We start from the raw sequence: 23732 nt of genomic DNA on the forward strand, positions 1-23732 counted from the left end.
TAAAAGAAGTCAGGAATTCTTCCAGAAGTGGCAAAAAATAATAGAACTACCAATTTTTTAAAAAAGTCTATTCGGGTAAAGAGTTGCATATGTTAAATACATGCGGTAGTTAGCCCCAAAAGAGTTCATAAATTCGCAGGTGAAATGGTGGAGAAAGTTTGTCATAGTTGATTAATTTAGGTTGTGGTAACCACCAAATCAGGAAATTCAGTTTGATAAAGAGAAGGTGTACTATGGCCTGAAGTGTCTATCTACTTCAATGAAAATAAACTGAATTCTTTTGAGTCAATGATTATTTCACTCAACCAACAAGAATAGAGCTCCTACTGGGTGCAGGACACTCTAGAAAACCCCTCCTATTTGTGAAGTATAAAGAAAGGGAGATGGGATCAAAAGTCAGAAGACTGGGTTTTAGCTCTATGACTTTGTCAAGTAACATAAACCCCTCAGTTGTTTCCTTTATCATCTACAAAATGGGGATAATAATAATGCCTCCCAGTGCTGTTGGGAGAAAAAATCAGACAGTGTATATTCAAAATGCATAGAAAGCCATAAAGCACTATACACGTTACTATAGACATTAGCTATTGGCTATCACACACAGGCAGAAGGGAAAAGGCACTTGCCCTGCTTGTCCTCTTTGTTAAGGGCTTGATCTCCTTGACTTTGCAAAGTCACTAGAGTGAAGTAAACTCCTTTCCTTTCCAACAGTTCTTCATGGTTGCCCCTTTCTACTGCTGTGCCATGTTCAAACCCAACAATGACGTCTGCAGCTCTGACTGTGGATAGGCGATGAGCGACGGAGACGACTGTTCGTCCGTGCTGAACCTGTAAGGATGCACAGTGCACTGTTAAACAAGACTGTGAGGCTGGATTCTCCTTTGGATCATCTCAAATCCACAAGTTAGTCAGAGCCTTGGTCCCTAGGAAATCCTTAAACAGGCTGTGGAAGCATTAGAAAAAGCCAGCACACTTTTTCATGATCATACACACCATTGCATGTTGGTCTGGTCCATGCTTTTAATTAACAGCTAAAAACAAGAAAAGGAAAACTTTTAAATTACTTATTATAATTGAGACTACAGATTTTGAATTTTACATATGTAGCTTTTGGAAACAAATCATAATTCTCTTCTGTTCACTTTGAGGCAGAATATAATCAGCCAATGTTTCCGAGATAGTTACCCTGGATACATTGACCCATGAAGAATTACACCATGTGGTTTCCTCTTTCTCTCTCTCTCCCTCCCTCTTCCTCTCTCTCACTCCTCTCTCTGCATGAGCTGCGTCTCCTACAGCACAAGCATTGCCACATGAACCTGTAAATTAACTCAGACTTTTGACAAACCTTACTCAGTGCTTCTTGTACTATGGCTTCACTCTCATTGTCCAACGCAGAGGTGGCCATATCCAAAAGCAGGATCTTGGGGTTTCGGATGAGGGCTCTAGCAATGGCTACTCTTTGTTTCTGGCCACCGCTCATCTGGCCTCCTCCTTCTCCAACAAGGGTGTCAAATTGCTAGGAAGAAGGTGACAGCAATAACGGAAAAAGTGTGTAATGACTCCTGACAGTGATCCAGTATGAGATCCTCTCTGGCTTCCTCCTCAAGCCTGAGTTATCCCAGCTCCAACTTCCACTGAAAGAAATGCCCTTTCCTGAAACAGGTTATTGTCTAATCAATGTTGGTATGTATAAGACAAAGAAATTGATTTCTGCTTTCATTCTCAGGTTCACTGGGCTGTCCTCTTAAGCTCAACTTCAAATAAAAATTTCCATCCAAAGTAAAAATGGATCAAATCAAGGTCCCGAAAATCATTTGGGGAATTAAAGCACCTGTCAAATCCTTGTCTCTTTTCTCTGGTTGGACAAAACAGCAAAACAGTGTTGAAGCTGTCTTTATTTTGTGAATGAAAGAAGCCAGCTTTTTGATTACTACCTTAACAGCAAATAGTTACTGAATATCTCACGTGTCTAGCTGTACACTGGAATCTGAGAATGCGATGTTGGTGGTCAGTCTCTTATCTTGCATATTATTAGCCTTGAACACCTACCATGTGTCAGGCCTCGCCCTGAGCTCTTTACACAGAGCATCTCATTTAATCCTTGTATCACTTCATGAGATGGACACTACTGCCCCTCAGCTGATGGATGAGGAAACACTGGGGTATAAAGGGGTAAAGTAACTTGCCCAAGTTCATAAAGCTGGTAAGTGGAAGAACTAGGATTTGTAGCAAGGCAGTCTGATTCTAAAGTTTCATCCTCAACTATATCATACGCATAGCTGCAATCTTATTCATAAAATAATCTAGAAGGCTGTATACAAGGTGTTCAAGAGCACAGACTCTGGCACCAAACTGCCTGGGTAGGAACTTTGTCTCTCCGGCTTATTTTCTATGTAATCTTGAGCAAGTTATTTGACTTCTGGAAACCTCAGTTCTCCATCTGTAGATGGGGACAATAATAGTAGCTATTTGGTTGTGAGGATTAAATGAGTTAATAGATGTAAAGCACTTACAACAGTGCCTGGTACCATATACAGACTAACTAGTAATAATAACTCTTCTTTGATTTAGCAGGCCACTGGAGGAGAAATCCACATATATATATATAGAATAATTCTGAATTGGTTATTTTTGTTGTTGTTATTGTTTGGAATAGAGATAAGCAAGGAATTATTTTTGAATACATGAGATACACTGCTGAAATCACAATATTGTTGCTAAATACAAGAATACTAAAGAACAGTGATACCGGTAGATATCAAGACTGTTGATCAAGTTATTGCCACATGACAAATTTAGCATGTGGTTAGAGAGATGCTTAAAATGGATGAGAATAAGGAAATTGTATCTATGTCTAAGGGAGTTTTTTATAAACTTCCTCAGTGTGGTCAATTTTTAAGATATGAACACCAACATTTTTTAGACAAAGGGGAAAACTTGTGGTACAATTACAGGCACAAAATTAAAACAAGACATTAAAAATAAAATGATTCAGGATTCAAATGAAAAGAAATACATATTATTGTGTAACCATTTTCCCTTCTATGGCTTCTAGTTCCTCCCTGGAGCAAAAGGCTGCGGTACCTGTGGGAGTTCCATGATGAAGTTGTAGGCATTGGCTTCCTTGGCAGCTCGGACTATATCTTCCATGGTTGCATCTTCTCTGCCAAAGCGAATATTTTCTGCAATTGTGGTGGCGAACAGAGCTGGCTCTTGCTCCACTATCCCAATCTGAGCTCTAAGCCACTGAATGTTAAGAGAACGAATGTCATGGCCATCCAGGGTGACCTGGAGAGCATGAACACACGTTATATCTCTTGGAATCAGGGTTCTGAATCTTAATATAATGTTGTACTTGACTGATGGGGATAAAAAATAGAGACTGACATGATTGTAACTGAAACAATTTCCCTTGTGATGTGGTTGTTTATATAAGGATGACAAAATATATATGAAATCTAGTATAACTGCAGGACAGTTCATTGTAGAAATACAAATGATGTAAAGGTCACTTAATTCAACTTGGTTGGCCCAGGGATGCATGAGTTTTTATTCTTCAGTAAAGAGTAGAGTAAGTTATTCACATGAATATTTTTATCTGTTAACTTGTAACCAAAAGCGGACTTCAGAAGATAGAATGAAAATAAGCAATGGTCCGTATCTTGTATGTATGCTTTATAGAAAATCTTATTTTCTGGCCAGATTCATCAAACAACTCTTTGATGTTCAAAAGGAATTGAATCTGTAACTGGAATGAGAAAACAAAAACAACAACAACAACAAAAACTACTAGCAAAAATGTTACAAATTTTACACAAAGAAACCATGCTTCCTATATATTTAGAGCATAGTTATGGTGGTTAGCAGTAAAGAATACCAATCAGAGAATGAATTGTCTGTAAAGAAGGGCATTTCCATTGTTTGCCATGTCAGTGTGACACTAGATACATTATAGAGTGTGCACTGAAGCCATTTAACATACAGTGCAATGAGTCTATCTCAAAACATCAAGGAGATGCTGACAAGAGTGATTTTGAGACAGAGTGAAAAGAGTATAGACTCTGACACCCAATGGACTTGGTTCAAATTCTGATTTGTCACTTCCTGGGTGAGTGACTTGGATGCATTCTCTCTGAGTTTCTAATTCCTTCTTTATAAAATGGACATATTTACTTTTGGGTGCCATTGTGAGAATAAGTAATCATTTTTGTAAAGTATCTGGCATATAATATGTGATGAATGAATAGCAATTATTAACTTTCTTAGTTTCAGTCCATGTCAAAAATAAGGAAAAGAGACCAAGTAGTTTGTGGAAATTGTATAAATTATTTTTTTAAAAACCTAACTTCTTGAAGGAGTAATCTAGAGCTGCTCTCTGTTCATTTCTAGCTGTGTTAGCCTTTCTACACTTTTCATTTTGGGAACTTAAGGAAACAATCATGATGAAAGAAAAGGAAAATATACCACTGAAGAGGCTGATACATTTTGAATGTATCTACACAATCAGTTACACCGCTGAGTGAATTGACTGGTTATTCCTCATACACTGCCAGCATGCAGGGAGTTTGTCCAGCCTTTTGAGTCAAAAATCATTACATCAACCCTGCGTATGTCAGGACAGTTTCACTGTATGCTAGGCCTCTGTGGCTGATCAATATATCCACATTTGTACCCTCTTTGTCCCTATGTATTGGGTTTCTGGAGGACACCCACCATGCCTTCAGAGGGGTCGTAGAATCGCTGAATGAGTTGCAGTGCTGTACTTTTCCCAGCTCCACTGGGTCCTACCAGAGCCGTCATTTCCCCTGATTTTATGACCATACTGAGGTTGTTTAATATCTGGAGAGAAAAGAAAACGATGAAGTTCAGATCTTCAGTGTGTACTTAATTGAGAAATTAGGCTACAAGTGGGACACTTTGTGAGGGAACTGTGTGCATACATATGTATTTCCTTATGACTCTGTGATGGTTTGGAGGCTTTATGGACCCCCCCCCCCCCAAAAATTATGTTCTTAAAATTAATCCATTCCTGTTAGTGTGGACCCATTGTAAGTAGGATCCGAGCTTAAGATGTGACCCACCTCATTCAGCGTAGGTCTTAATCCTCTTACTGGAGTCCTTTATAAGAGGATGAAATTCAGAGAGAGACACACACAGAGAAAGATGCAGAAGCTGAGCGAGAAAGCCACAGAAAAAGGGAGGAAGTCCTGGAAGCCAGAAGCTGGAAGCAACAAAACTTGGAAGAGAAGGGAGAGACCAGCAGATGCTGCCATGTGTCTTGCCAAGTGACATTTCTGGCAGCCAGTCTTCAGGAACAAGGTATCTCCTTGATGGTGCCTTGATTTGAACATTTTTCACGGCTTCAGAACTGTCAGCTTGTAAACTAATAAACTCCCATTGTTAAAAACCAGCCATTTCTGATATATTGCATTTCGGCAGCTTTAGCAGACTAAAACAGACCCCCAAAGCAATACTCACTGATATACATTAATAACCAACAAATTAATAAACAGTACCTAGAATGAGGTTTTTATATTTAGCATACTGCTTACTGCAGCCAACAAATGAAAATGACATGTGTTAACACTGGCAAGTTAAATAAGCCATGCTAACTTTTAAAATCATGTTCCAAAATCTAATTTAAAACACTTCTGATATAGCGGAATACTTCAAGGAGACTGTTCCAATTAGTTAAACACACATACATAGACACACATACAAAACATTAGGTTAGAAATACAATACTGATTTGCCAATCACGGGTTAACAATAAACTGATTTGCAAACGTTTAGCTGTCATATACTTGTAATGCATGTAAACATTATTTTAATGCATTTACCTAATAAATGTTTGCAATATGTTTACAAAGTACTGTTAAAGGTAGGACTGAATGCTTCTCTATGGAACGAAGAACAAGAAACTAATCCATAACTATCTGTTGGATACTTTCACCGATTAAGGACACGTTTAATTTTATTTTAGTACTTATTATGTAAAGGTGGCTTGGGGTCCTATGTGTGAATATCTTTCAGTTCACACTAGCGAGTCAGGCTTGCAAATACATCACCACACACTGGACAACATTGGACAGTAAGCTCCACCAGTGCAGGCAGACATCAAGTGCGCTTTTCTATCTTTATAGCCCCAGTAAAATATGGCACATAGCAGGGCTAAATACATATTCGTGGTATGCATGAAGAATATTTATGGGTCCAAGTAAGAAGATTTTTATTAAAAACAACTATTGGCATAAGGAATAGAAAATAAAACAGAAGGAAAATAAATGTTTTAATTCAATCCATATTTGTTGAGCAATTATTACGAGCTCGTCGTGAATTTTTACTATAAATCCTTACTGAGAGTTTTACTTCATAATTTATATTTCACAAAGCCCTTTTATATACATTATGACATTTGATATTTACATACATATATGATATATAACATTAATCAAAATATTTTTAAAATATATAATCAGAAGATACATTAAAGGTGTGTGTATCAGAATTAAGTTGTGCTAATGTGGCATTTACAGAAATATAAAAACAGGGATAACAGAAATATCAGTAAAGAGTGACTACTCTGTTAAAAATGAGGAATAAATCTAATTTCAAAGCTAACTGATTCAGAGGAAGTAGATACTAAATAATCTTTAAAGGCAATAAGATACTAAATAATCTTTAAAGGCAATACAATTGCCTTTGAAGATTGCTCAGTAAGTCCAGGAAAACTGTAAAATTTCACCTTGCGTCCCAGACAATCACCTCATACAAGATACATGAACACAAATTTACCTTCCTACAAGCACTGAACTTTGTGGCTTGCATGTGGGAAGCAAATACTGTGAAGACAGCAGCTTTCCTCAGCACTTTAGACTCTACCCACTCAGCATGCTGTCTTCCATAGTCTCTAAGGCAAGGACTAATGACATAGTACTTCCTGATTGTTCTGATTGCCTTGCAATTTAGCATGTGTTTAGAATGACAGGACCTGCCACTCATTTCAACAGAGCTTCATATAGTTGACTTAACCTGTGCTGCCAGCCTATATTCCAATCAGAGGGATTTGCACACATTATGGTAATTGCATAGGAATGTGATTTGCCACCTGAGCAATGACACAACACCCAAGGACACTTCCAGAGAAACATGCCTCTGCCCTCTTTTCTTGGAAATTGAGTCAGACTTCAGGAAAACAAATAATTTGTGGCCCTAGAAATGAATCACCACAGAAGAAATGCTCATTATTCCCAGGGAAAGACTGGCACTCACCTTCACCTCTGGTCTGGAAGGATAATGGAATGTCACATTACGGAATTCAATTTCACCCTTGATTCGATCCAACTTGTAACCGTCTTCTGACATGCAGTCAATGACTGGTTTCTGAGGCAGAATATAAAAGGGTAAATAGCAATGAGCGATATTATAAACCTTTACTTTAAATCTCAGTTTCTTTCCTCTCCCATAACTAGCAAGGGAAATTCATCATCATAGCTCGATTTAAGGGTATAGTGTAATCTACTTTCTTCTCGAGTCTCTAGCAAAGATAAAAATATAATTTTCATTTATATATAAATATATATTTTTTAAGAATATTAAATGTCTTAATTTTTGTAATATTTCATAGTTCCAAAGACCTTTTAGAGTCATCATTTTATTTGAGCATATAACAACCCTAAGACAGAGGTAGAATTTGGATAGTTCAATATTATGGTTTTTGACAATCCCTTTTTTAAAAAGACAAAGTCATTCCCCAAACCCTAATTTATGAAACCCTGAAATAGAAAACAGATGAAGTGATGAGTGGTTTCCTTCAGTAGGTTATAGTATCATTGTTTGGCAGAAAATACTCATGGTTCAGGGAACCAAAAACACCTCTGCAGATTTCCAGGACTTTTTTTTCCCCTCATTTTTTTTTTATTGAGATTGTTCACATGCCATACAATTATCCAAAGATCCAAAGTGTACAATCACTTGCCCGTGGTACCAACATACAGCTGTGTATCCATCACCACAGTTTTTTTTTTCAATTTTTAAAACATTTTCATTACTCCAGAAAAGAAATAAAGACACACACAAAAAAGGAAACTCAAATCCTCCCAGACCCCTAACCACCCCCCTCCATTATTGATTCATAGTCTTGGTATAGTACATTTGTTACTGTTGATGAAAGAATGTTAAAATACCACTAACTGTAGTATATAGTTTGTAATAGGTATTTTTTTTCCTATATGCCCGTCTATTATTAACTTCTAGTTAAAGTGTCATATATTTGTTCTAGTTCATGAGAGAGATTTCTAATGTTTATACAGTTAATCATGGACATTGTCCACCACAAGATTCACTGTTTTATACATTCCCATCTTTTAACCTCCAACTTTTCTTCTGGTGACATATGTGACTGAGCTTCCCCTTTCCACCATCTTCATACACAATTCAGCACTGTTAGTTATTCTCACAATGTGCTACCATAACGCCTGTCCATTTCCAAATGTTAAAGTTCACCTCAGTTGAACATTATGCTCATAATAAGCAACCACTCCCCGTTCTTTAGCCTTGTTCTATATCCTGATAACTTACATTCCATGTCTATGGGTTTACATGTTATAATTAGCTCATATCAGTGACACCCTGCAATATTTGTCCTTATGTATCTGTCTTATTTCACTCAATATAGTGCTCTCAAAGTTTCTTCATCAACTTATTTTTTTTAAGACGGTTTTGTTTACATACCATATATTCTGTCCTAAGTAAACAATCAATGGTTCCCTGTATAGTCACATATTTATGTATTCACCACCATCACCACTATCTGTATAAGGACATCTCCATTTCTTCCACAAAGGAGGAGGAAGAGTCAAAGCAAGTAGAGAGACAAGAGAAAAAGAAAAGAAGAAAGAGAGAAAAAAAAGGAAAAAAAAACGAAAAATGATAGCTAGGAAGCAACAAAAGGAAAGATAGCATTAAACTAAAGTAGAATAAAGAGTCAGACATTATCACCAATGCCAAGAGTCCCATACCCTTTCCCTATGTCCCCACCCCCCCATACGCATTTAGCTTTAGTATATAGCCTATGTTACGTTAAAGGAAGCATAATACAGTGTTTCTGTTAACTGTAGCCTCTAGTTTGCATTGATTATATTTTTTCCCCAATTGCACCCTATTTTTAACACCTTGCAAGGTTGACATTCATTTGTTCTACCTCTCATAAAAACATATTTGTACCTTTTATCACAATCATTGAGCACCCTAGGTTTCACTGAGTTATACAGTCCCAGGCTTTATCTTTCCTCTTTCCTTCTGGTGTCGCACATGCTCCTAACCTTCCTCTTTAAACCATACTCACAGTCAACTCTGTTTAGTGTACTTACATTGCTGTGCTACTATCTCCCAAAATTGTGTTCCAAACCTCTTACTCCTGTCTTTTCCTTTCTGTCTGTAGTGCTCCCTTTAGTGTTTCCTGTAGAGCAGGTATCTTGTTCACAAACACTCTCATTGTCTGTTTGTCAGAGAATATTTTAAGCTCTCCCATATATTTGAAGGACAGTTTTGCCAGATATAGGATTCTTGGTTGGTGGTTTTTCTCTTTAAGTATCTCAAATATATCACCCCACTTCCTTCTTGCCTCCATGGTTTCTATTGAGATATCCACACATAGTCTTATCAAGCTTCCTTTGTTTGTGATGGATCGCTTTTCTCTTGCTGCTTTCAGGATTCTCTTTTTATCTTTGACATTTGATAATCCGATTATTAAGTGCTTGGCATAGGCCTATTCAGATCTATTCTGTTTGGAGTATGCTGAGCTTCTTGGATCTGTAATTTTATGTCTTTCATAAGAGATGGGAAATTTTCATTGATTATTTCCTCTATTATTGCTTCTGCCCCTTTTCCCTTTTCTCCTTCTGGGACACCAATAACATGTACATTCCTGCATTTCATTTTGTCCTTAAGTTCCAGGAAACATTGCTCATATTTTTCCATTCTTTTCTCTATCTGTTCTTTTGTGTGCAGGTTTTCAGGTGCATTGTTCTCCAGTTCCTGAGTGTTTTCTTCTGCCTTTTGAGATCTGCTGTTGTATGTCTCCATTGTGTACTTCATCTTGTGTGTTGTGCCTTTCATTTCCACAGATTCTGTCAGTTGTTTTTTCAAACTTTTGATTTCTACTTTATGTACGCCCAGTGTTTTCATTATACGGTTCATCTCTTTTGTCATATCTTCCCTAAACTTTCTGAACTGACCCAGCACTAGTTGTATAAATTCCTGCATCTCAGTTGAAGTGTAAGTTTTGTTCCTTTTACTGGGCCATAACTTCACCCCTCTTAGTGTAGGCTGTAATTTTCTGTTGTCTAGGCATCTGGGCTCCAATCAGGTTTTCCCAGACCAGAACAGGCTCAGGTCTTGGAAGGAGGCAATAGTTTCAATTCTCCCTGAGGATGTCTTAGAAGATTGATGCACCCTGTGACACCTCAAGTCACTGTGCTTTTCTGCCCAGTAGGTGGTGCCTGTCAGCCTGTAACTCCAGACTGGTGTAAGGAGTTGTGTGGCCCATGGCTGTTCTCCCCCAGGCTCTGGGGTCTGGTTCTGAATGGAAGGCAGGTAATAGGGTGTAGCACTGCCTCTTTCCTCTTAGGGAAATATATACCTCCTGGGGAGAAGTCATGAGAATTTGAGTAGATTCTGACTCTGCTATCTCCACTCTTGCCTGGGTCAGAGCACTGGGAATTGAAAATGGCTGAGGCTTTCTCCACTGAGCCAAAAAAGGGACAGAAAGACCCCCTTCAGGATCAGTCTGCACCCCCCCCCCTCAGTTTCACCTATTGGCCAGAGACAGCACCTGGTCCTCTGGGCTCCCCCTCCCTCCCAGAGAGGTCTTCCAGCTCTCCAAGGTCAGTCGTCAAAAGCCTCTGTCTGCTTGTTGGGGATTCATAGCTTGTATTGAGCATGTGCTAATTAAAACCCAAGTTGGAGCTCAACTGAGCTATATTCACTTGCTTGGAGAGTGCTGCTCTCTAGTGTCATGAGGCTTTGCAGTTCAGGCCATGAGGAGAGGGGGCTCCCGGTTCAGGTCCGCAGTTCTTACTTACAGATTTTATGCTGCGATCTCAGGCACTCCTCTCAATTCAGGTTGGTGTATGATGAGTGGATGGTCTTGTTTGTCCCCTCACAGTTATTTCAGATTATTTGCTAGTTGTTGCTGGCTGTTTATTAGTTGTTCCAGGGGAACTAACTAATTTCTACTCCTCCCTATGCTACTATCCTCCAAGGCTTTTGACACTTAGCCCAGAGCATTTTTTTTCAGAGAAGAACAGCATATTGCCATCTTCCCTTTTCAGTTTTTGGATTTTGACTCACTAGCTTGACCTCTAATGTGCTGCAATATATTAACCAGGAAAATAGTAGCCAGGATACCAAGGTCCTTTGCAAGCTTATATGGACTTCCCATCATACTTCAGAGATAATCCAGTCTTACGAATTTAGCCTTAAAACCCTGCATTACCTGACCCTCCCCATCTCTCCAGCCTCTGCTTCTTGCCTACTCTATTCAGTCACACTGCTCTTTCAACTACATGGATTTACCAAGACCTTTCCCAAACTGGAAGGCTCTCTTACATGAATACCCTCCCAGTTCTCACTTCCCAGGCAACACGGCTCCCCCAAAACACCTGTGCATGGCCAACTTTCCTCCTTTGGTTCTCAGCTCAAATGCTACCTCCTCAGAGAAGTTATCACCACCACCCAATTTAAAGACTGTTCCCAAATCCCAGTCACTATTACCTCACACTATTTTATTTTCTTCATTGTACTATCACTATCTGATATCACCTTACTTTTGAATGTGCTTACTTCTTTTTTTATGGTTTTAAAAAATTTTTATTCTAGTATCATATACACAACTGAATTATATATTTAAAAGGAGATAAAATGCCATTTTTTTGGGCTATTACAATGGAGATTTATTAGGTTACAATTTACAGTTCTTAGGCCATGAAAATGTCCAAATTAAGGCATCAACAAGAGGATACCTTCTCAGATGAAAAGCTGCTGGCATTTGGGGTTCCTCCATATATGGGAAGGCACATGGTGACATCTGCTGATCCTTCCCTTCCAGCTTCTGTTCTCTCTCCAAAATGTCTCTCAGCATTTTCTCTCTCTTATCCTCATAAAGGACCCCAGTTAAGGGATTAAGACCCACCCTGAATGGGCTGGGTCACATCTCAATTGAATCAAAAGGTCCCACCCACAATAGGTCTGTCCCCACTGGGATGGATTAATAAACATGACCTTTTGTGGGGTACATAACAGCTCCAAACCATGAAGGTGCCTACTTCTTTATTGCCTGTCTTCCAGTTTGAGTGTGCCAGCAGAGGCCTTACTCGTTCTAGTTCACTGTTTCATTCCTAGTTCTTAGCATGGGTCAGGCTAATGGTAGCACTTAATAAGTATTGCTAAATAAAGCATATTGTGCTAGCTGCTCATATTTTTTAACATTGAGGGTAAATTCCTCAGGGTTACACACACACACACCCCTGCCAATGGCCCATACTTTTGGCTATTACATACCCGGTCTATTGTCTCGAAAATGGTGGTGGCTGCTGCGCGTCCAGTTGCAAAGGCTTCCAAACAAGGAGATGCATTGCCCAGATTTAAAGCTGCTACTAAGACACTGAGGAAAATCTGAAATGAAAGGAGAAAGACATGGTTTTCAGGTGTTTCTGTGGATTTGTAAATCATGCTCACTATCATTTGGACCATCCATGTGAGTTCAGAGAGTTCTCAGAAATATTTTTCAATGGGAGTTTGAAAGTTAACTGGCTTTTTGGAAACTCCTTTAAAGCATCTCCAAGTTTTCCACTGTTATAATTTAAAAGACTACGTTATTGTTGGCTGAACATCACTCTTCGGCAAATAAGAACACGTTTCGAAATAAGTTAAGAGGCCTATGCAAGACAGCATCTAGACATGATGTGGGCTAGAATATTGATATGATCATTTAATTTATAAATAAACAGCCTTAGAATGGTTTTCTGACATAAGGTCACTTTGTCATAGAACTCCTACTTTTAGTAGGATAACTACTGCTACTACTACTACTAAAAATAATAACAACAATAATAAGGTATATTTCTAAGTGCTTTACCTGTATTACTTCATTTAATCCTTTCAACAGAAAAGGAAACAGAGGTATATGGAAGTGCCCTCAATCACAACAAGTAATGAGTATTTGAACCTAGGTGCTTGACTGCTGTGCTAGCTACGTCCAGACATATCTACTTCTGACTATACAGGTGGAATGGCCAGGATCTTGTGCAGATCTGGGGAAGCTGCCCTTTAACTCATGAACCTAGCTGTCTCATTAAATTAGGAGAAGCCTACCTGGTCATGGCCAGATGTTCCTGCCAAATACTGCTCTGTCTTTATCAATGCTGTTTACAAAGATAGGGAAGTAATGAGACAATTCCTCAAGATGGCCTCTAAGAGGAGCACAAGTCTCCTCTCCAACCTGTCAACCAAAGGATGTGTCCTCATCTGGAGGTCATTTCATTGGCCAATGTGTATTGGGAACTGGAGTTATTTGCGGAGCTGAAAGCTGACTCCTCCGTGGATGCAGTCTTTTGCAGATGATCACATGATCTCAACCTGTGGTGGTTTCCAGAGGCCAGATGCTGCTCCTTAGTTATATTTGCCTGGAGCAAATTACCCCAGAATCTCCTCTTCCAGGCTGGCTTTCTTCCTTGTGGGTCAAGTGGCTGCACCCTGGAACTCCCCAGAGTTCCCAGCTGCCTCCCTGCCTTTCCAGTAATCTTTCCATTCCATACCACAGCATAATTAACAGGCTCAGGCCTGCTCCACACAGGTGGCAGGCCAGCTGTCTCATGCCTTCTTCCTAAATTCTCCACCCTCTGTATGCCTGGAACAGACATTCTCTCTGTTCTTCAGATTCCTTTTCTTCAGTAACAGCATATGGCCAGATTACTTAATCTTTCTAAAGTCCAATTTCTTTACCTGTGGTAACATGAAGATAATGCTAGTACACACCTCACAGGATTCTTGCTAAGATTAAATGAGATAATGTGTGTAAAGAGATTAACCAGTGCCAGTCACTTAAATAATAGCAAAGATGATGATGATGATGATGATGGAATTAGCAAGATCCCACACTTAGGAGGTAGTGAGAGAAACAGACAGAACAGTTCTTTTGGTCTAATTTTGTTTAAGACCTCTCTCATCAAGGGCCTTAATATTTGAGTGAGGAAAGTTTTCCACAGGGTCTAGAGCAGGGACGGCAAGCCTTTCCTGTAAAGAGCCAGATGGTAAATGTTTAGGCTTTGGAGGCCACATGGTCTCTGAACCAACTGTTCAACTCTGCTGCGGTGGCATGAAAGCAGCTACAAATGAGTGCAAGTTTATTTCCAGTAAACTTTATGGACATAAACAGGCAGAGGACTGGATTTGGTCCTGTAGTTTGCCAACCCCTGGTCTGGAGTCTGGTCTAGACTGACTCACGGGAGTCCTCAGTGAGGTTTGGGATCAGACTTTTTCTCCACCTGGCTTGGAGAGCCATCATCTCATGCATATGTCTCTCTGGGGGCTTGAGGGGAGAAATGAGTGAGACAGGGCAGAGTCATACACCTAACACCATCACAGTAGCAGGCACACATCACAAGAGACCATCATTTAACTCGAATATTACACTTTTCAGTCCTGTGGATGGTAGTGCGAGAAGAGGAAGGGTAAAAGAGACTGCACAGGAACAACCAATCTGTGGGTGTGCTCTACCGGAGAAATGCAGGTTGTAGCCCATATGGCACAAGTCCAGAGATAGGAGACCAGTGGCTTATGGGTCAAGCCCCCAAGTCTCAGAGACCTGGTTCAAATCCCCACTCTAAGCCATTTGGCACATATTCCTTAACCTCATGGGCCTCGTTTCATTGTATAAGTAGTAGCATAACGACACCAATTGCAGAGGGAAATTGGGTTTTACATATGGAACTGTGTTAAACATCTCACTCAGAGCCTGACACATTGTAACACACTGAATAAAGGTTTCTTTCTATTATTATTTTTTTATAATTTAATCCCCTAATTTAAGAGGGGCATTAAAGAGCAGGATTCTGCACCTCTCAGTTTTCTTTCATTTTTTTTTCCTGAAAGACACAGAAATATATGTTTTTGTCTATGTACAAATGATACTAATTAAGTCATTTATGTGAACTATTTACCATTTATGTTCTATTACCATGTAGCCAGTAATGATTTTGTGCTTCACAAAATGTGCTAGATTAACCTAATTGTTAGTTAGTTTAGTGGATTAAAACACTATACTCAGCTCATGCCTACTCAGCCTTCATAGTTGGTTGCTCAGAAGTACAGCCAAGAACTCACAATTAGAAAAGAAAAAGAGAGACAGACAGAGACAGAGAGAACCATGACTTTACTGTTGAAGGATTTCTCTCATCTTCCCAAAGAAAAATCTCTTAAGGTGTAGCAGAAGCTTATAGGAAGAGTTGAGGAGTAAGACATTAATGATTGATGATTAAAATATTAGAGATGCATAATATACCATGTCTGCTCATAGTGAGTACTCAAGAAATATCAGTTGAAAGAATGAATTATTTACAGAAAGTATGGAATAACTCACAGGCCAACTGACGGGAAACTTGAAGATGAGAACCATAAAACTGGATTCTTGCTAAAAAAGAATTACTAAAGGAGTTTTATCCAGTGTTTCCAATTGGAATTTTGTATTGCTTAATTCTCAATTTACCAATTCATTTTTCTTTCTGAAACCTTATATGTGCATGCCTCTGTCCTTTCCTTGTAATTATGGCGTAAAAGGAAGGATGGCTTTTATCAGTGCCTGTGAGCAGATATAAGCAGCCGGGACTAAACTCAAATACACATACCCCTAGTTTAGTAATTATCAAGAGTTCTCAGGAGTAATTGCATCAATAAAGACAAGGACTTTATAGTCAGATTTCAGATCTGCATGGTTTACACTGGCTTTTCGAATGTACAAAGCTATATCCTTGTATATATCTATACATGTACAAAGCTATATCTTTTTATATATCTTTGTATAAGAAAGTACTTAAATTATGATGATAATAAAACTTTCCAGCTATACTATCCCTTTAAAGTTTGTAAAGCATTTTAACATGCAATATGACATTCAATGGCATTTGTTTTCTCTACAAAGTTCAAAGTGATGTCAACTGTTCGTGTTGTAAAAAAACTGAACTTAAGTTGTTCTTAGTTTACTTATCATGCTCTTAATGAAGTAAAGTCAGAGACTTACAACAACTATGTTTTGACCCCTAATAAACCGTTTCTATTTGTGAATTAAATTCCCATTCAATTTTCCCTAGATGTGTGTTTATATCAAAGCAGTAGATTTAGAATTACAGGTTTTCACCCAGAAAATTTCTGGTATACAAGTTTTGTTTCTTTGTTTTTTTTAATAGGTGCCCATTCCACTCAGCATCTGGAGCCAATATTTTTTTTAAATCTTATATGAAACTACTTCCTATCTCCTTGAATTTTCACTTAATATATTTCTCCAGATAATTTTAAATCAGGCTAAACTGTCCTGTCAACTTTACTTCCTAAATAATTTTTTAATCAATCCACTTCTTTCCCTTTCCATTGCCATTGCCATGATTCAAGCCGGTAGCATCTCTCCACCTGGACCACCAGTTGGTCTGTTTTCCATCCATCATTGCTCCATGCCATCCATTTTCACTCTACAGTCAGAATTGTCTTTTTAAAAATGTGATGTTATCCTCTCCCTTCACTTATCAACCCTTCCCTGTCTTCTCATTACTCTTAGGATTAAGATCATAATCTTTGCCCTGCCCTCACACAAGGCTCCCATCCATCTCTCAGGCTCATCTATCCTTAGCCCCCACTTGGGCTCAAGCTAGAGGCCTTAAAACCGGGGCCCCTCCCACTGTTGTGGGGGCTTTGCCTTTGCAGTTCTCTCTGATGGCGATTCTTTCCCAGTCTTATTTCTCAGCCTTCTCTTACCTTATATCCAAAGTCAAACATTGATTCATTTATTTATTCAACAAGTATCTTTTGAGAGCCCATTAAGTGCCAAGCTCTGAACTAGGCCAAATGGAACAAACATGGTCCCTGACATCATAGAGCTTATTCTCTAAGGGCAGTAAAAGGGTGGGGGACAAATGCAAATAAATAACTAAATGCAAAATTTCAATTTTATATAACTACTATGAAGGAAAAGTACAACATGCTGTAAAAGAAAATGAAAGCGTGAAAGAGTATGGGAGAGCTGACTGAGGAAGTGCCATTCGGCTGAGGACTGAACAATGACAAGAGTCCAGCTGTGTAACAAGAGGGGCCATAACCTGGGGAGGAAAGACCTTGGGAGAGAAAGCAGGATAAAAAGCCTTCTCTGACCTCAGCCACACCCGGTTACCCTGCTATTCACTGTCAAGTTTTCCTGTATTCTACTCTAGCACATGCCACTGTTTCTCATCATGCATTTATGTGATTATTTAATTACTATCTATATTCTGCCACGAAATTGTAAATTCCATCAAGGCAAAGACCATATTTCTTTTGATCACTATTGAACACCCTATACTTTGTATGGATATGGCACATAGTAGATGCTCAATAATTTCAATAATTATTTACTGAATTAATAACTGAAATGACATTGAAAATTAAAGTAGCCGTGGCATTAGGCAGTTTAAGCTGCTATAAACAAAAGTGAACAATAAAATATATTTCTATTAGATGTTCAGTTGATGATTTTATAGACTTAGTATTTTTGTAACTCATGTTTCACAGTTAGGTCCATTAGTACATATCTTATACTATTATTAAGCTCAACCATATCAGCTGAGAAATCACTGATTTTCCATTTTCATGCATATTATCTTTTGGGCTGCAGTCATAAAATCATAGTTTTATGGCTATAAAATTTTAAGCTAATTGGAAATCATTAAATTGTTGTTCTCATCAATGCAAACATTCAGCATCACTTTAGTATAAAATGCATAAGTATTGTTTGCCTCTGCAGATAGATACCATCAAATCATTGATTCTTCCCTCCCTCAGACCCTGAAGGAATAAACAAGGCATATTAACAGTGGACTTTTCTGAGATACCAGCAGAAATGCTATGCCTGGTTCATCAAGAACAAAGTACCTGAACAAGGGTTCCTGCTGTATATTCTCCTTCATCCAAGACGAGTGTGGAGCCATACCAGAAGGCCAGTGCATAGCAACAGAAGATGAGACACCAGATATATCCAGTAAAGAATCCCATCACTATACCTTTTCTAATTCCCCAGCGCTGGGCAAACACAAGATTTTTCTCATATCTGTAAAGAGAAAAGTTTGAGTCAACTTCAGACACAGCAGCACAAGTTATGATGTTGAAAACTGGCCACAATGCAGTGGTTTTACTAAATGATTCTAAAACCACCCCAAGTATAGAGCAACTTTAAAGAAAGAAAACTATCACAACTTCTGTGTAGTTACTTAAAGTTTGTGTCAACCTGGCAATGAACTCTGTTTCAAACCTCATAGTTGAATGTTGCTTGGATGAATAACAGTGAGGTAAACTTTGCTCTAAGAGAAAACAATTTTCAACACAAACATTTCAACATGAGAGAGCTAGTACTATTTGTGCTTGAATTGTTCTTTTTTGCTTTTTCATTTTTTTGTTGTCTTTTCTGTTTTGTTTTGTTTTGTTTTTGAGTCACATACCATGCTTTCTATCAGAAAATGATGCAACTGACCCCAAATAAGCAGGTCAGGCAATTTGGGTGTTTTTGCCCCAGATTTGGAACTAGTGTTCACATACATTCACCCATCTGCCCTGTGACCACGATGCTACTTTGTAAGATAGCTAGGAGGTTAAAGGGTACAGTCAACAGCCATGGGACATAGACAACTGAAACTATATGGAAATTCAACCCAAGGATTGAACTTCAGTGATAGACTGATCCAGTCATTAACCGTAGACATTGTCTTACAGTTCAGATATTCTGTAATTGTCTTCCAATATCTCAAAAAATAAATTCATAGGGAACTTTCACCATCTCACAGGGCACAAACTGAAAGTCTATCCTATGTTTTGTTACAATGTTTAAAACATGTATGCTGCCTCTTTTATTAACAAGGATAATTAATATATTTTATGATGGAGGAAATACGCTGCTAAAATTGTCTTTGTGAGAAATTTTTTTAAAACTAAGAGAAGTAAAGGGAAAAGAGAGTAGAGATTGTAAAGCCTAGTCTCTTTCTCGTTTGGTGAATTTGGTAGCAATGGAGAATGACATCATCATGATAGATCTACAATACAAAATAAAGGATTTCCATTAATTTAGTGGTTTTTTAAAATATAATCAGTACTTTGCACATAGAAGACAGATGAATTAAAGAATAAACAAAATTGTACTTTTTGGGCAACTGTGTTGCTTTGGCCATTTAGTTTTCTATTTTCATTAAGAATTAATCTTTGGAATGATGGTCTATAATATGCCAATGCTAAATTTTGTTTAAAAAATGGAAATCTTATCAAACTTTATAAAGAGCAGTTAGCACAGCAGCTGAATAAAATATATTCAATAAAAACATGTGGAATTGCATTTTGGATCATGTAGGCTTTTCTTTAATGGCAGCAAATAAGGTTATAGACTGGCATGAGATGGTATATATGTATCACATATGTGTTTGAAACAAATATCTAACCTCAGACAGGCTTTCTAAAATACACATCAACCACACTTCTTATAGTGCTTTGACTAATCTAAATGTTTCTGCTTAGCTACCTCTCGAATAAAACTCTCTCAGGGTGCCATAGAACAAGGTGGCTCTCCCACTTGGTACAATGGGGAAGATTTAGAGTGCTATACTGGCCAGGCAGACATTTCAATTAACCAACCTTTTGACCTCTCTTTTTTCACCACCGAAAGCAGCCACTGTCCGCATAGATGAAATGACTTCATCAGCCACTGACCCTGCTTTGGCATAGGCCTTCAGCTCATAATCAGTAAACTTGGACACACTCTAAAATCCAAAAGAAGAGAAGAAAACATGAAGACCAGGTAATTAGGTAACTCAGCCTGTCATTCAGGCTGCATAATCCAAAACTAGATTCTGACCATAACATTGTTTGCAGGAGGGAAGAATTTGGTCCCAGTTTGGTCTATGTTAAGACTCACCCATGGTGTTCAGCTATTTATATATAAAAATGACTCAATTATTAGAGGTTATCAAGGGCTGGGGGGTCGGGAGAGTAATGGGGAATTTTTGCTCCATTTGGGGTGATGAAAAAGTTTTGGAAACAGTAGTGATGGGTGCACAACACTGTGAATCTAATTAATGCCACTGAATTGTATACTTAAAATGGTTAAAAAGACAAATTTTATACTACATATAATTTACCACAATAAAATAATTTTTTTTAAAAAAGTGAGTCTCAAAACCCCTCCCACAGAATAGGTTCCAAATAGGATATTCCATGAGACTAAAGAGTTTCAGCCATTATATTAATGAAGTTTTCAAGTCAAACTAGGTCCCATTTCACTGCTGTTGGCCAAAGGTCATAGCACAATTTATAGACAAAAGAAGGCAAAGAACGGAGGGCTGTGCAGATGTCATTATCAATTAGCGTACAGAATAAAAGTGAGGTTCCAAGCACACAAAGGCATGCTACAGAAGTAATTCCATAGGAGAAAGCTTCAGATCAATGTTATACTCTTTTGGCCAAACTGTAGGGGTTCAACTAACTACAGTTTTGATTTTTACAAAAGGAAATGAAAATGTACCTACTACTAATACTTGCGGTATTTATTAAGTACTTACTGTACTGTATTAAGCAAGTTACTTTTTCTAAAATTGGACTTGGATGAAACTTAATTAGAATTAGCCCTCAAAGAGACCCCTGGCACAAATTAAGAAACAAGGAGGGAGAAAAGCAATTATTGTTGAAGATCAGTCAAATCAGAAGCCTAAAAAATATATACAACCCAGATTTAGGGAGTTTCATATATTCTAATAGTTTTTCCAAACTTTTTTAGTGCCATCACTTTTATCAAACCAAATCTTGAATAGAATTCTTTATTTAAGATATAAAAGTAAATAAATGTGATATTTTGTAGCAATGTGCTTCTTTCACAAGCCCACATTTTATATTTATGAATTATAAAGGCAACAATAACAAAAGTGAGACTATTTTCATCAATGCTAAAAACTGAATTTGGGTGTTATGGATGAAAGCACAGTTTTTATCTAATTTAGTTCAGAAATACATATTGACTACATAGTAACAAGAAAATTAAGTCGTTGCAAATGTCAGTTGTTATGGTAATGGCAATTAAATAATCTCAGAACACCTCAGTTAAACTGATAAAGGAGCTTAAAAGACATACATTAGGAAATGACTAACAACTGCTCATATTTCTCATCAAGAGTATAAAAGTCAGACAAAAGCAAACAAAACCCATGAGAGTTTAAGTTTCATATATCACCCCACCACATTTTTTTGTCCTGCCTTTGAATAGAATATAGTGGAATTGCTGTATCATTTTGTACAAACAGACATGCACAGACCTGAATTCAAGGAGACCATTGCAGGGCCACAACATTCCAAATCAGTGACACATTTACAAGAAGTGGAAATACATTCGCTGAGATGACAGGGGAAGTTATTCGTGAAGTCTGCTTAAAACCAACAAAGTTAAGCTGGAAAGGCGAATGACTGTGTTGTTGATTTCCCACATGTTAAAGTATGGCATACGATCTGTTTGAGCATGTGTTTTCATTTATCACAGGTTTGAACAAATGAGATTAAATGCATTTGAAAAAAAAAAAAGTTGAATCAAATGTTCGCAGAACCCCTGAAGTCCCTCCGAGGAAGTTGAGGGTCCCCTGGAGTGCAGCCAGAAAGCCTGTCACTGGCTTTACATGTCATAGGGAAAACTGTAAAGCTTGTGTGATATGATGGATTGGAAAAACATAAAAGCTAATATCTATTTAGTACATGATGTCTGTGCAGGACATTATGCTAAGTGTTTTACATGGATTGTGCCCTGAACCATCACAATGACTTGGGGGAGGCATTACCCCTATTCTAAAGATGAGGAAACAGGTTTGACTATCTCTTGAGGTCACACAACTTGTAAGAAGTAGAGACAGGTGCACTTAGGTAAGCAGAGTGAGCTGTTTGCTATTGTCACTGGAAACCATTTTCTATATTACCTGAGCTATATTTGAGTAATACAGTCTGTGGATAGTAGAGAATTTTTTGCTGGAAAATCTAGTCATGGAGATTGTTCTCTTTGTTCAGGGATTTGTGTGTGTGCCTGGCTTTTCATTTGATTTCTATTGTCACCTCCAACAAGCAGCTTGTGTGCCTGATCCCATGACCAGCCATCCAATGTGGCTGCTCTAAAAGTAAGGAATAACAATCTCTCAATTCTTTGGAGTTGTTTTTTGTTGTTGTTGTTGCTTTGTTTTTAATCTGGTGAACACCAAATCCATATTCCTATACTTCAATTTGAACTGAATCCTGGGGAAGCCGACCGTGACAAGGATACAGCTCAGAATGGGCTGGATAACCTTTTCTCTCTGAAACCGATCAGGTAGAAGGAACAACACGGTAATGACTGCAGAAATTTCTTGTATGTGCTTATTACTGATCTGGGTGTGTTGTTGTGCCTTTCTGAGAGGAGTGCCTAGGCTTGGGGGACCTTGGGAAGTTGTTTTAGTTTGCTAATGCTGCGGAATGCAAAACACCAGAGATGGATTGGCTTTTATAAAAAGGGAGTTTATTTGGTTACACAGTTACGGTCTTAAGGCCATAAAATGTCCAAGGTAACACATCAGCAATCGGGTACCTTCACTGGAGGATGGCCAATGGCATCCGGAAAACCTCTGTTAGCTGGGAAGACACGTGGCTGGCGTCTGCTCCAAGGTTCTGGTTTCAAAATGGCTTTCTCCCAGGACGTTCCTCTCTAGCAAGCTTGCTCCTCTTCAAAACGTCATTCACAGCTGCACTGAGCTCCTTCTCTTTGAGTCAGCTCATTTACATGGCTCCACTGATCAAGGCCCACCCTGAATGGGTGGGGCCATGCCTCCATGGGAATATCTTATCAGAGTCATCACCCACAGCTGGGTGGGGCACATTCCAAGCAAATCTAATCAGCACCAAAATGTCTGCCCCACAAGACTACATCAAAGATAATGGCGTTTGGGGGACACAATACATTCAAACTGGCACATTCCACCCCCTGGACCCCAAAATGACATTATCTTTCCCAATACAAAATACATTCATTCCATCACAATATCACAAAAACTTAAATCATTTCAGTAACAAATGTTAAGTACAAGATCCTATCAAAATCAATTACAGGTGTAGTGGGTCCTAAGGCATAATTCTCCTTTTGCTTTGCATCTGTGGACTTAGAACAAGTTATATGCTTCCAATATACAAAGGAGGGAAATTCATAGGATAAACATTCCCATTGCTGTAAGGAGAAAGAGTAAGGAAAACAGGGTTAACAGGACCAAAACAGTTCCTAAAACCTGCAGGACAAAGGCCATTAGATTTCAAAGTCTGAGTCATTAACAGAATGACGTTGCATCCTTGGGGCTTGAGAGAGCGGGAGTCTAACCCTTCCTAAGGGCCTTTGCAGTAGCCATTTCCACTCCAAACACTTGGGTGAGTTCTCCAACATATTCACACAATGG

General features: G+C 38.4%; 1 protein-coding gene across 5 annotated transcripts in view; it reads right to left on the bottom strand.

Moving 5' to 3' along the window:
* ABCB11 (ATP binding cassette subfamily B member 11) overlaps positions 1–23732 on the bottom strand; it is a 115839-nt gene that overhangs the window by 41282 nt on the left and 50825 nt on the right. For 3 of the 5 annotated variants that reach the window (XM_037850085.1, XM_037850087.1, XM_037850084.1), the window contains 8 exons: positions 19921–20045; positions 18178–18352; positions 12565–12678; positions 7276–7386; positions 4717–4842; positions 3088–3291; positions 1349–1519; positions 627–828 (listed from right to left, as the gene is read on the bottom strand). In XM_037850085.1, coding sequence (XP_037706013.1) covers positions 627–828; positions 1349–1519; positions 3088–3291; positions 4717–4842; positions 7276–7386; positions 12565–12678; positions 18178–18352; positions 19921–20045 — 1228 coding nt within the window. The remainder of the gene's footprint in view (positions 1–626; positions 829–1348; positions 1520–3087; positions 3292–4716; positions 4843–7275; positions 7387–12564; positions 12679–18177; positions 18353–19920; positions 20046–23732) is intronic. The other 2 variants (XR_005218886.1, XM_037850086.1) reach the window with 2 other exon arrangements.

This window comes from Choloepus didactylus, chromosome 9 (assembly GCF_015220235.1).
Source record: "Choloepus didactylus isolate mChoDid1 chromosome 9, mChoDid1.pri, whole genome shotgun sequence".
NCBI lineage: Eukaryota > Metazoa > Chordata > Mammalia > Pilosa > Megalonychidae > Choloepus > Choloepus didactylus.